General features: G+C 40.0%; 1 protein-coding gene across 4 annotated transcripts in view; it reads right to left on the bottom strand.

Annotated features, from left to right (window-relative positions):
* Positions 1-243: 243 nt before the first annotated feature.
* ASXL3 (ASXL transcriptional regulator 3) overlaps positions 244-14,155 on the bottom strand; it is a 128,860-nt gene continuing 114,948 nt past the window's right edge. For all 4 annotated transcript variants that reach the window (XM_064706041.1, XM_064706038.1, XM_064706039.1 and 1 more), the window contains 2 exons: positions 11,240-13,178; positions 244-8,848 (listed from right to left, as the gene is read on the bottom strand). In XM_064706041.1, coding sequence (XP_064562111.1) covers positions 5,168-8,848; positions 11,240-13,178 — 5,620 coding nt within the window. In that variant the 3' untranslated portion in view covers positions 244-5,167. The remainder of the gene's footprint in view (positions 8,849-11,239; positions 13,179-14,155) is intronic.

The raw sequence follows: 14,155 nt of genomic DNA, 5'->3' as shown, positions 1-14,155 counted from the left end.
ACTGTGCCTTACATCATAGTAATTGAAAAATCCTTTACAAAGGAATGATTTATCTCTCCCATTTCTAGTTCATCAACCTGTACATACAACGGACGTGCACAAGGAGGATCTCCTGCCTAAGGCACTGAACATAAAATAAATAAACAAATGACAAATATTATTTTCTCTCTTTATTTTTTTTTCCAGAATATTTTAATATTGAAGCCCAAGTCGTTATTTTCAAGGGACAGGGAAGGGGGAAAGGAAAGGGAGAAAAGTTATGAAGACAAATTATTTTATTTAATTTATGGTTTTGTGAATGGTCATTTCTGTAGGCAACAAAAGGTTGTTTTCTTAAAAAAAATAATAAAACAAACAGCACCATTAAAGAAAGCATGATCCCTGAATTCTAAACAAAACACTGTCTTGAAACACAAAAATTGCTAAAATGCTTGTTTCACCCAGTCACATCTGGTGGGGTAACAAAGCAAAGCATAACAGCATTAAACTGTAGCAATCTTGCTGAAACCAACTACACCCCCTTCTGAAAATTCAGAGAACCACTTTCCAAGCTTGTCCTGTGGGGATAACATTTTCTTTGGTAGAGGACTGAAGGAGGGTATTTACTTCACTGAATGCAGATAGAAAAAGTATCTATGCACGTTAGGGATCTCCCCAATAAATCTGTATTTCTCATGCATGTTAGGTACGAGTGGATTTCACATTGCTGTTATACTGCAGGAGTAATACTGCCTATAAAGGCATAGAATGGCTAATGTTGAACAGATGTAAACATTCAGAATACTGACAAAAAAAAAAAATTACATACACACAAAAAACCCTGTACTGAAAATGTGAACCGAGTTAAGTTTCCATAAAGCAGAAAAAATATTTTACAGCAGTACAAGAGAATTATGGCAACAAAGTAAAGCACTTTTCTTGTAACATTCATGAACAGTACAAATACAACAAAGTTATTCTACGGACTAAATTATTCTTTAACTATCAAATATAGTACAAAGCGAAATATTATGTGCTATAAAAGAAGCAGCTCCTTAAATTAGACTAAAAAATGCTTTTTGTTTTTTTTCTTTTCGTTGGTTTTACAGTGACAAAGCATGATGACCGAAGACAACAGGATTTCATAGATCCAGAAACATTTAGCCACACAGGTCCATGATAAAGCCACTGAATATTTGGCTGCTTCCCCCCCGGTGCTCCGCAGAGCCACGGAAGATGAGCGGCTGCGCTGCTGCCAGGAGACTGCAGAAGTCATTCAGTGTTCAGAACAGGGCCCTTCATGTGCGTCAGCTAAAATGATCCCTTTTGGTGACACCTCTCAGCTCATCTTGAGTGTTTATCCTGGTACTTCACCACACCTTGGAGAAACTGCTAAACCAGAGGCTACAATAACGATTCTGAAATTGTGCGTGTGTTCACAAGGGGAAGGGGGTGCAGCATAAGGTAATTTTACTTCAGAAATTGCATTATAAAGCACCATATGCACCAGCTTAAAAACTGTGCAAGGAATTGCAGGGCCCTGAAAAACCATCTGCACGTTCTGTAGATTACCCTGACAACATGCACCACCCTCAAGAAGAAAGTCTATAGTACAGAGAATATACCTTTCGCTTTATGGCTCAACCTTTATTTTTGTCTTTTAAATGCTATTTCATGTACTAGATCTCAGCAGATAAATAAAATGCAAACAGGGAGCATCCAGTTCACCATTTCTTAATTATTTTTTAACATTATTTCAAAGGGAGTTTCTGCTTGGAAAATTATTTCGGAACAGAAACACACAAACATACTCACTGCAAATGCCCTAACGTTATCTGCATATCTCACAGGTATGCAATTAAAACAACAAAGAGGGAGGAAAGAAAAAAGCATTTCTCCCTCTCACCCAAAAGTGCTGCTCCAGGGGTAGGAGTAGGGGGACAATTTTTGAGATTTAAAAACAAAAAAAAAGGTAAATTATACATGCTGGACATTGGGACACATACGTACGTACACACAAACACAGAGCAGTGTGTTCTTAAGTAATTCTTCCACCACTTTTCAGTGCATAAACTATGAACAACCCACGGTGCAAACGGCCTGGTCATCAGAAAACACAATGACATTGAGCCTGAAACCTGAACAATCAAACAACAACAAAAAAAAGGAGTAATTCAAAATTAATGTCTAAATGTGACTGTGTTCTTACCAAAGGCCTAGGGTCACTCTCCCCTAGGCATTTGTGTGATACCAAAATCCACGTAAGGTTTTCAGTCACGCTAGGATTCAATCAGGCTCTCGCATCACCGCGGTTGCTTTTGAGTATTTTCATACCCTAAACGTATTCTGTAACAACATTTCACCACCGTTGCTAACTAATTGCTTGAATTTATTCCTGGTGCATCTCCAATGACTCCAAAATGAAAGGAGTGGAACTGCACTATGGAAGAGTTTGGTCAGTTGTATAATGTAACATAGCACCATCCAGTCTAATGCCTTTAAAGTACATTTTATCATGACCTCACACATGCAAGTTGCAATCCTGATACAAAAATGACAACATGACATGAATGAGTGACCTACCACATTAGTCACACCCTTACCCTCCGAACAAAGGAAAACTATGCTGTGGCCGGAATTTATTTCTGTATTATGCCAGTCAATACAAGAACTATTTCAAGATGCAAGTACAAACAAATATTGACTTATGTGCTGTGGACAGGAAAACCTGAGCTAGAAATAAGGATTCCCAGCAGGCTTGTATAAACATAGGTAAATAGAAGTCTAAGACTGGTTGCTCTCTTTTTTTTTTTTTTTTTTAAATAGAAGATCCTAGCTCTACCAAGTATAAATACAACGCAATACAATTCCAATACAAAGGCTCCTCAACTATGAATCTGATATACATTAACTGACTACACTCATGCTTACTCATGAGTATTGCCCAGTTGCTGTTTCACCCACAGCTGGCATAGCAGTGGATGCTAATTTTCACTTGGTTACTTTTAGGTTTTTGTTTGGCTGGCTTATTTTCCTACCAGAAGACCTGAAAGTGCTGAGAAGCCGTTCCTTAGTTCACATGTCATATTAAGGAGCACTTTTGTATAGAAAAAAGAAAATATTATTGTATCAGCAACAAATTTGTTAGTTATTACAAATGGCCTTTGTACCACACAGTGTCAAAAATAATATTGATATGTTGCTAATTACAATAAAAGAGAACATCAAGGTGCACCATAGAGCTTCCTATGACAGGAATGTATGTTGTAGATACTCCAGCTCACTTTTAAGACAACAAACGGCATTTATCATGTTTGTGAAAATGGTCCCGCAAGAAAATAAATATGGTTCCTTCACTCAGCAGAACCTCACTAATACACCCCTGAGCCAGGGAGACCAGTTACAGCCGATGAAAAGCACACAAACAAAGATCAGACAAAAAAAAAGTATGCTCTAAAATACAGCTTACTTTTCATTTCCTAAATGTAGCTCTATCATTCACATTGGTACTTCAGAACGCAACAGTTCGCTGCACAAAGAAACCAAGCAGTCTTACATCTCACACATTCTTACTACACTGCTCTCTTAAAACTGTGCAAGGAAAATCAGCTTTTTTGGGCAGGCTGTAAGGTCTTTGGATTAGTGAGGTTCTACTGTGATGGTAAAAAAACCTGTTTCTCTTGATGCTGACATTTGGGCAGACCCAACCACATATTGGCAAGTGACTTGAACTCCACATGTTGTGTTCTTGGAAGGGGGAGTAAAGAAAAACCCAAAGTGTTTTCATCTCCCCAGCAACTGCATGTGCTTTATCCCTTTATAATATTTTCCTATTAGGTGAATAGGACTCCAAAATAACGGTTTTTCTTTTCTGCTGTTATGGTGGCTAGCACATCTGGAATGCAGCTATAGTCCTGAATGTAAATACAGTACTGGATAACTACTGAAGGTTGCTTTAAAGATGCAGTATCCCTTTTAAAAATACAATTTGCTTCCAAATTTCTAAAAGGGGTCTGACTTTCTTTGAGAGAAAAAAAAAGAAAAAAAAAAGTCAGTGTTGCAAGTACTTCTAAGAATTACTTTAAATGGCAAAACTCTCAGATGTTATTTAAATACAGTAACTCACATAAGAGGAGAAAGAAATGATAAGCTAACATTCAACCAATATGCAATTAAAATCTTTCCTTATTCATTCATCAGAAGAATGCATTATTTTTAGGCCACAAAAAGACTACAACCTTGAGAACCAATGACCTATGTCTGACCATAATTTTATATCTATTTGGGACTAACAAACCTAGTGGACAGATTAGAGAGGCAAATACAAATAAAGACCATTTGAGCGAGAAATAGGAAGCGAAAAGAGATTTCTAATCTCCAGCAGAGAAGTTACCTTCTCCAGACTCTACTGAAGCCGATGTGTTTCCAGTGTTGGTCCTGCTAACTCACCACAAATCTTTCTCAAGGAATCAACAAAGAAGAGATGATGAGTAAGATTTGAGTTCCACAGTCCCTGGCAGGCACATAAGGAAACTTCTCTAACCATCTAAATTCCTTTTTAAAATTTCTTTTGTTAGGTGAAGTGACTATATTTTAGCCCTAGATAGTGAAAGTCAATTGAAGAAAACAATCTTGTCAGCAGAAAGACTGCAAACTGACTTAGAATCTAAAATGGTTGGCACCCCACACCTTACCACTACCCCACTCACACCAGCTGCTATTCAGTGTGTTATTCATTCTGCATAGTTACTCCACTTCTTACAGTGCTATTGTTCCACTGATCTTTAACCTGCAGCTCATATCAAATATCAAACAGTGGAGAAAAAATGTGCTGCACTTTGTGCAAATAAATAGAAGCTACGAATTACATGCATTAATGCATTTTTCTTTTTCTTTTTAGCACAGCAAGAGAGCTCATAGATGCCTCAGTAACAAGGCTATCTTTTTTTTAACTACTTCTACAGGTTTCCTCTTCTTCCCAGAAAATGGCACTCAGGCAGAATAATTAATTTCTGAAAGCACCACGTAGGAGAAAAAAAGCAAAACAAAAAACCAAATAAGCAAAAAAAAATTTAAAAAAACAACCCACTAATTGCAAACCATTAGTGGCCTAAACTGTTCCAATTTCTCTGTTCCTTTGTCCTGCTCCCCCCCGTTTATAAGGGATACTGCATCTTTGACTGAGCTCCTACCGCACCACCAGACAAGCTACACACAGTTTGGAAGGCCCTATGCAGTCATCATGACAGAAGGCCCCGCAGCCTTTGCACACGATCATGGCTTTCAGCCTGCAGGAGCATTTCAGTTCCAGCTCGTCGGCGTTGCTGCTGTCAGCAAATTTCTGAACCGGGATCTGAGCGTTCTGGTTAGACAGGCCTGTGGCAGTGTTTGAACCACTTCCTAAAATCCCAATTGATTTCTCAATTGCAGATGCCGCCCTTTTGAAACTTGTGCTACCAAAGTGTATTGTTGGATAATTTCCACAGAGCTGCTGCTGCTGCTGCTGCTGCTGTGGGTGCTGCGTCTGTATTTTCTGAGCAGCAAGTTGGGTAAAAGGCTTCTGTGGCTCAGAAAGTAAATAGGAAGAGAAATCTGCATTTTTTAATGCAAACGCTTTTAACTGTTCTTTAACTTCATTCTGATCATAGGAAGCTTGTTTCATGCCCAGTTCGCAGCTGCTGCTTAAACCTTCCTCAAAAGAAATAGGTTCAGATTTTATATTGCTACAGATGCTTGCTGGCTGAGGCCAACTAAGTCTTTTAGTGGTTTCCATAGTAACTGTCGGTTGTTTTTGATCAGAGGGGACTTCTGCATTTGGGTGAGGAGGGGGAGGAGGTGGCAGGGGTGGAGGGGGAGCAGAGGGATGCGTTAATGTTTTACTCTGCAGAGTTTGAGAGGCACTGGCAATGTCATCACCTTCCTTGATTTGAATATTAGGGGAAAACACACTTCCTAGCCTCAGCTGGTGAGCTGCTGTAGAAATATTCACATCTCCCAAACCCTTCTGTTCCAGGTGTCTGCTAAAAGCAAATGAGTTGCAGCCAGGTGGGCCTTTTGAAGTAGTTTGCAACAAAGCTGCCGTAGGAATGGGGCCTCTTGCAGCCATGGACATTTGGTAAAAATGCTGTCTATTTGAGGTACTGGCTTCTGCGTGAAAGCTGCCATTTTTATCAATGTGAAATAAGCTCTGCTGGAAACTGCATGAAGGCAACGGTCTCTTCTGCTGCTTGATCTCTGGGCTGTGAGCGATCCGGCTCTGAATGGCGTGTTTGTTAAGCCACTCCTGCTTAAATGGCTGTCCATGCCCTAGCTGATTCATGCTGGAACTAATTACACAAGGAGCCACTTTAACATCTGTGTCCATTGACACCTTCCCAGGCTCACATTTAATTTGAGCATGTTCCCCTATAGTCCTGGCCATCCTCTTTTTCGGATGGTTTTCACGCTTTCTGATTTGTAGCGGGGCTATGCTGCCTGCTGTAAATCCTTTACCATCTGGATTAGGAGAGTTGGAAGCATGTTCAACGATATTTCTCTCAGCCACTACTGTTTTACATACTGAGGTAGTTTGCAAAGGCAAGGGAAGCCTGTTAATTTCTAGTTTGGCTCCTGATCTGGGCTGCGGCAGCACTTTTTCTAAAGGCAGATTGCCTTGCAGTAACTGTGTCACTAAGGGGTTGTTGGCCTCCACTGACGACAAGCGACAGCTGGAGCCCCCGGCACTCGTAACTCTCTTTAGGGTTTCTGTTGTCAGGGACAGGGAGTCTTCCATGGAGTCCGCGATGGATGTCTTGGAGGTCTGTGGTGGCTGCACACTCGTGGCTATTTCTGCACTCTGGGCAGGCATTTCAGGAACTGTAAAATCCTCGGTGTCCATCCTGAAGCACTTGTCAGTCTCATTAGTTTCCAGTTTAACGGGAACAGCAATGCTTGTCAAAAGACTCCTGGATTGCAGTTCTGACATTTGTGTGTAACTGGAAGGTTCGCTTTTGACATTTTTCAAGCAGTTTTGCTCTGTGTACTCCTTATGCTTACCAGAGGTAAGATGGCTGACCACCGGCTGGTCTGTATTCATTGCCTCCTCATCACGCCAACAAATTCTATTGTTAGTGTTGTACTGATTGGCACAGGCAGCACTGGCTTCATTTTTCAGTGCTGAAGGACCTCTTAGTTGCTCAGCAAAGCCTTGGCTGGTAGTAACCACCTCAATTAATTTATCTTGAGGAGCAAGAGGCACTTCTCGAAGACTTGAACAACCTGCCTGCAAGTTTTTGCTGTCTTGCTTTGCTGTAAAGGCGATAAAGCTGGAACTGTGCTCAAGGTTTTCATTAGCAACCACTTCAGGCCTGCTTATGACAGACACCTGAGGACAAGCTATACTTTGTAAGGCAGCTTCTGTCCTTACAGGTCTGCTCTGCAGGTCAATGCTGTTCTCTGCGTTTTCAATAGAGGAAGAAAGTGACAGACTGGAATTCTGGTTGGTAGTGTGGTCAACAATGACTTTACAAGGTATAGACCTATTCATGGCAGTTTGTGTAAAGCTCAGTGGATGAGATTTACCAGAGAGATCCATCCGGCTTCGTGTTCCAGAGCTTTTTTCTAAGAGATCAGCATTCAATTTAGTAGCGTTATCATAAGAGTTTATTGTCACCATGTTACCAGTAAACATTGAGATAGGTGGCCTTGCAACAGAAACTGCTGCTGCAAGGGACTCACTGCAACTTAAAGCTGACCTGACGGTAGTGTGGATGGAGACAGTGCTCTGCTCGCTACACCTGGTTATGGCTATCTTATCAGAAGGAAATCTATTGGTAGCCCCCACTGGGGGAATCAGTACAGAACTACCAGAGAGATGATTTGGCAAGTTACTTGCAATAGATGAAGCTGGCACAGTGGCATAATGACCGGAGACCGCGTTATTCACATTGCTACTGGGCACTGGCAACCTTTTGTCATCGATGGCGTTTGATAAGACTGTGCTGTCTATGGAGACCGGTACATTACTGTTATCAATACATTTTGGTCCAACAGTTATGCATGGAGTATCAGCCCCTTGGATGGTTTTCAGCATATTTATATTGCAGGCTGAAATTGCTGTGTTTGCGCTGTCAACAGACATTAACACAGAGGATTTATCAACAGAACTTGCTAAAGAAAGTTCTTTAATTGCTCCAGACATAGCAGTGCTGCAAACACACACAGAGACTGAACTTTTATTATAAAGCACTGGCACACTGTTACTTTCAGTAGAGGTAGATGAAATAATTTTCTCACACAATTGTGGCACAGGTATATTTTCATCAGAACTATGCACAGGTATCTCAGTAGCAGTTTCTGGTAATGTGGCTGTGTTAAGGGACTGCTGCAATAAAGTGGTGGTCTCACGGTGATGAGAAGTCTTGTTGCTAGGGGACCTGCAGTTAGGATTAACTATAATGACACCAGTAGAACCTTCAATCTTCGTGTCAGTAGTCGTTGGTATCTCCAGAGATGAGGTACTACTTTCCTTTGAGCTGTACTGTGACTTTGATTCTTTATTAGTCTGGAGTAAATGAGCTCGGGCTTGATGCTTTGCAAATAGCTTGGCCTTTGTTTGCTCCTTGATGTGTGCCAGCGTTCTTGTCTTCCCACCTTCGCATGGGGTCCCCATTGCACCAGAGACTATGCTGGCAGCTGCTGCCACGGCTGCTGCAGCTGCAGCTTCTCTTTGGGCTCTTGCTTGCTGAGCTCTTGCTTTGATATCTGCCAGAGTTCTAGCCCCAGTGTTTCTCCCACTGCTGACTGATGTACTTGGGGAAACTCGAGGTTCTGGTTTAGAAACAGGCTGGCTCTTGATGATAAAAGGTGGTCCAATTTTTGAAAGCTGAATCTAAAGGAAGAAAAAGAAAAAACCCAGTAAATTTTAATGAGATCATCAATTCACTAAAATAACCAGCTGTCTCTTTAAGGGTCAGAGAAAGATAATGAAAGGAATTACTGTTCAATGCAGGTGGACAAAAACCTGCTAAAACTAAATGATATGTATGGTTCAATATTTTATCATCCTGCAGCGTGAATAACTGACACCTGTATTAGCCTACTCACACTGATGCTTCTGACAGGAGGAAAGATTGAACTGGATGACAACATGATGCTTATCATATACAATTTGTCAGACCTGTTTTATATTCAGTGCATCCACCTGAGATGATCAGCAAGCCTCGTGCAGTGATACTGGACAAGAACTTGCAAGCAACCCCTTCCTGCAAACATGTCAAAAAGTAACCATCACGTAGTGCCCTTCTCCCTGGTCACCAGTGATTAAGGCTGTGTTTTGCTTATAAATCTGGCAACAAATCTCGCCATTAGACTGGATGTAGTGGTATTTCCACTGAGCCTATTTTCCAGCTTCCATGATGGAGGATTTAAAAGGTGTAAAAGAAGTAAATCACTAAAGGATATGTCTTTTCTTTCCTCACTTGCATTTTTAAGAGACTCACTTTAGTACACCCCTGGATAACTTTTACATTACCGCACTTCAAAAATTAAATCCTGAAGACTATAAATAGTAAACCCACAAATATTAAAAATTTAAATACCTAGCACTTTAAGCAAAACAATAACCTGTAAAATCACTGGAATTATTAGGTTGTTTCCAATTAGGCATATAGTTTTTCAGGATTAAGAATCCTGGAACCAGTTTGTAACTCATACACTCTCTCAGGATACCCCAAGGTTGGAAAAAAAAATTCAATTTCTTAAAATGGACATATGTCTACTGGCTGTCTCTAGCAATAGGACTTAGTGGTTAATGCTATGACTTATCTTCTGAAAGGAATGAGTAGAAAACTAGGTAGTATTTGTAGAAAAAGTAGTCATAAGATATGATGAGAAGTGACAGCCATACAACAGAATGACTTAGAAGAACTGGGTTATTTTTTCCTCCTTTAATTGCAAATGATAGGGGTTTGTTGGTGAGATGATACAAGAGCCAATTTTTTTTTACACAAAAAGCATACTAGAATTGACTGCCCACAATTCTTCAAAACATTCTGCTTTCAGTTTCAGCAGCAACTCTTTTCAGTTTCTACTTTGCATTACCAGAACTCCTAGAGCTCTAAGCACTTGGTTATTTTTTATTATTATTATAGTAATGACCTTTCTTTATTCCCTAGTGATCTATTTCCTTTATGCTTAGAGAGTTATTAGAATTTATTAGGCTAGATAGAACCTTCCAAATATGAAAGAATATCACTAAACTCAGAATGGGGCTAACTTCCAATTGCATCACTGCTCTTAAAAATAAATTAACTGAAATATGCTTCTGCACTTGTGATTAAAGCCTATTAGTCTATTTGCCCTCCCGGCCATATTAACAATGTTCAGTGACTGCAGAAGTTAAAAATAAATGCAGAAAAGGGCATTTCTGAATAATCAGGAACTAGTATTGCAACGTCAATGGCTTAAATACAGTAAATTGGATCTTAAACTTGGCTGATGTCATCAAGTACGAAATTAAAAGGCTCAAAACACTGAACCTATATATAACTGAATCTACAGAACTCTCTGTTATGAAAAAACCCTTTTCAACTGAAATATACTTTCTTACATAGCAGTATAATACACACACAAGTGCTTGCTTAGGTGGCGTATTTTTTTGCCCTTTGCTTTGCCATTAACAAAGCTATCTATATATACATAAATCAGATACTTCCCCCTGATAGGTCTGTTTCCAGTTAATTCTTCAGGGAAATCTTATATTTCAGCCTACCCCAAGCCTTGGGCTTGCAAAAGGATCTTCAACTATTCTGGCTCTTGATTCTCTTGCTGGGTTAAGGTGCTGGTTGTTTTTCTAAGTACTGGTTATGATCACATTTATTCGTCATGCTTGCTGGAGAAGACACTCACAGAAGAACAAGCACAAAATACAGATGGGAACAAGCATAAAATACAGATGGGAACAAGCACAAAATTAGAAAAACAAGTGCTGCATGTGAGTGGTGGGGAAGATCTTGAATTGGATTAAACCAATGGATCCTGGAGAGCTCTGCCACAAACAAAATCAATCTTCTAGCAAAGATCCCTACTGAACAAATGCATATATATCTGTACCAGAAGTAATATGGCATGGTGGAAATGCAATAGTAAAGCAAAACCATTCAGTACTAACAACCCTTATACATCCCCCAAAAATATACCATGTACTGTGCCTGTATGCAGTTCATAGAGGGACACAATAAACATTTTGTTTCCAAGCCACCCTGTTTATTCATTACTTTACCTTAAGGGGTGGAACTCGGGGCTCCTCTCTGTGCGGCTGTTCTTTATCAGATGGACTTGTTGAGGAAGCACTGCGAGTAGGCAGATCATCATCTATCCTAGCTCTCTTCTCTTTACAGATTCCAAAACTGTGCTGTTCTGCTGTTTTCCTCTTTGGGATCTCTGGGTCTCTATTTTCATTTCTTGCTTCTGGTGATTTTGTGGGTTCTAAAGACTTGGAAGAATGTGAACTCTCTAGACGACTTTGGGTGCTGCCTGTTAGCTTGTGAGATTTACTTCTGCACACTTCAGAGAATGTAGCTTTCTCTAGAGATGAGGTATATAGTTTATCATGTGCCTTTGATGGAAGCAATTCGATATTTTTGCCAAGTGATCCTTCTGATAAGACAGACACCTCTGAGGGCAAGAGTGTACCTTTCTTGTCACCTCTTTGCTGAACACTGTGATTTTTATTTTTGATCACCTCTGGAGGAGTGTGTTCTGGGATGGATGCAATGTAGGATTTCTCAATTTCAGAATGTGTCTTACATGGCTGATGACCGAGGTTTTTGCTTTGGGACTCTTCCAATACTGAAGTATCAGGTATAATTGTTAGTGGACCAACTTTCATATTTTCAGGGGCACTCTGAAGTTGTTTTGGCTGAACAAGATTCTCTTCTTGAACCACCTTAGGAATGACAGAGCTTTCTTCTTTCAGAGTGGGAAGGGAGTCTTCCAACAAAGGTGATTTCCTTTGTTGCAGAGTAAGTCTTTCACTGCTTGGGGAATTAGAGACTGGAGATATCTCTGATGGAAGAGGCAAACTATTTGTCACAAATGTTTCAGAAGTTAGAAGAACAGAAGATACTGAAGATGTTTCTGAAGTTAAAGGCAAATCAGACATTGGCGATGTTTCTGATGTTAAAGGTAAATTAGAAGCTGGTGATGCCTCTGATGTTAAAGGTAAATTTGACATCAAAGATGCTTCTGAGGTTACAGGTGAGGTGGACATCGGAGAGATTTCCGACATTAAGGGTGTGTTCAAGTTTTCATCACTGGCCTTCTGCTGAATATCACCTTCAATATTTTCAGAACTGGACACTTCAGATGAGCAAGCTGTTTCAAGAGATGCTGGAGTACAGGGCTCCTCTGAAGTCGACTGAGTGTCTCCTCCAGGAGAGGCAATACAAACTTCTGGACTTCCCGAGGAAAAGGAAGTTTCAGAAATACAAGCATTCTCAGACAACTGCTCCTCAGGGTCACTATGAAGCTCCATATCCACTGCAATGCCTCCACCAGTGAACAAGGAGCCTTCCAGAGCAGCACTTTGCATTTCTGGCACAATTAGCTCTTTTGCAGACTCAGAATCCTTGTCAGCTGTACCGCTGACAGAGTTTGTGGATGAAGCTGATCGTGCTGGTGATATGCAATCCCCCAGCTGATCTATCACAACTGACATCTCCTCCTGAGGGCATTCTGACTTCAAGTCTACTTTAATTTCAATGCGAGATGCAGTATCAGTTACATCATTCATCATGACACAGGACTCAGTGCTGTCTGCAAGCTGTACTGCCTCTGTTTCCTCATTTGTGCCAGCTGGACTTACAGACTCCTCAGAAAACTCATGCTCTGGCTTATGGTTCTCCTCCTGGCATTCACAAATACTTGTCTCGACCTCTTCAGCAATTTCCTCCTGAATTACTGATTCTTCAGGTATCAGTATATCCTCAGAATCTGCTGTTAGATCCTTGACAGGAACCTGCTCCATACTACAATGAGATGGACTATAATCTCTCTCTGGTAAAGCTTGAACTTTAGCACCTTTCTCCTCTTGATCCTCAAAGGTTGCTTGCTTAGAAGGACCAGGTGTGCCAGAAGATCTGCACAAAGAATTGCTTTCATCTTCATCATTGTTCTGCACTGCAGTGAGCTTCTTTGACTCTCCTCTTGACATTCCCAACCTAAAGAAAAGCAGAAATTAAAATAGGTATTTCCATCACATTAAGGATAAGGGAATAGGCTAACCTTTGTCACCCACATTTTTTTATTTCCAAAAAATACATATTTTCAAGTTTACAATAGTGGCTTGCTTACGTGGTGGGTAACTAATTTACATACAGTTTTATGCATTTTGGGAACCTAACTACTGAGATTTCCTTAGAAGTGTTAAAAACCATGAATATTTTTAATATAAGTAATCTCTCTGTCTACATTCCAGTTTTTGGTTTTGGTGGTTTTTTTGGGCTTTGTTGTTTTTTTGGTGTTTTTTTATTTATTTTTTTTTTAATACCAGCACAATATTGCAACACTGGTACAGCGTCCATTGCAGAAGAAATGCACAAATGCATCATCTCCTAGTGGGAGTAGTTGTAAAGGAAATCCCTTTTCCCCTCCTTCACTTGCTTTTAGGGTCAACATAGCTGACAATATGAAAGAAGTCTAACATTCTTAAGGAGCTAAAAGATACATATTTACAATCTATGCATTCATTCTCAGGGTTGAAGTGCAGAGGAACCATGTATACTATGTGTGCTTCTGGAGATTTTCTTATCTTTGATCCTGAAAATACTAGCTTAAATAAAGTTTTATTACTTCAGCAGAACTAAAACATCAAAAAAACCCCAAAACAAAACTAAAACCAAGAGATGAAAAAAAAAGGTTGTTTTAAAAAAATGTATGTGCTCTGACATCTCATTTCCTTCTAAGGCCAGTGGGAGTACAGACGCTCAGCACCTTTAAGAAGATTTTCCAAGCAGACTTTATGCCTCAGCAATTCCATAATAGTAGAAAATACACAAAAGCTTGGTGGGAGGCCTTAAAAGAAATTTCATGGTCTTAAGGATCTTCTAATCTAATAAACAGATCTCTGTTATCATTTAATCAGAAAATAAAGAAAGAAATGGAAACAAGCAAGCATAAAAGATATTCAGAAGCTATG

The sequence above is a fragment of the Zonotrichia leucophrys genome, chromosome 2 (genome assembly GCF_028769735.1).
Source record: "Zonotrichia leucophrys gambelii isolate GWCS_2022_RI chromosome 2, RI_Zleu_2.0, whole genome shotgun sequence".
Classification (NCBI taxonomy): domain Eukaryota; kingdom Metazoa; phylum Chordata; class Aves; order Passeriformes; family Passerellidae; genus Zonotrichia; species Zonotrichia leucophrys.
This window is presented reverse-complemented; position numbering and strand designations above follow the sequence as displayed.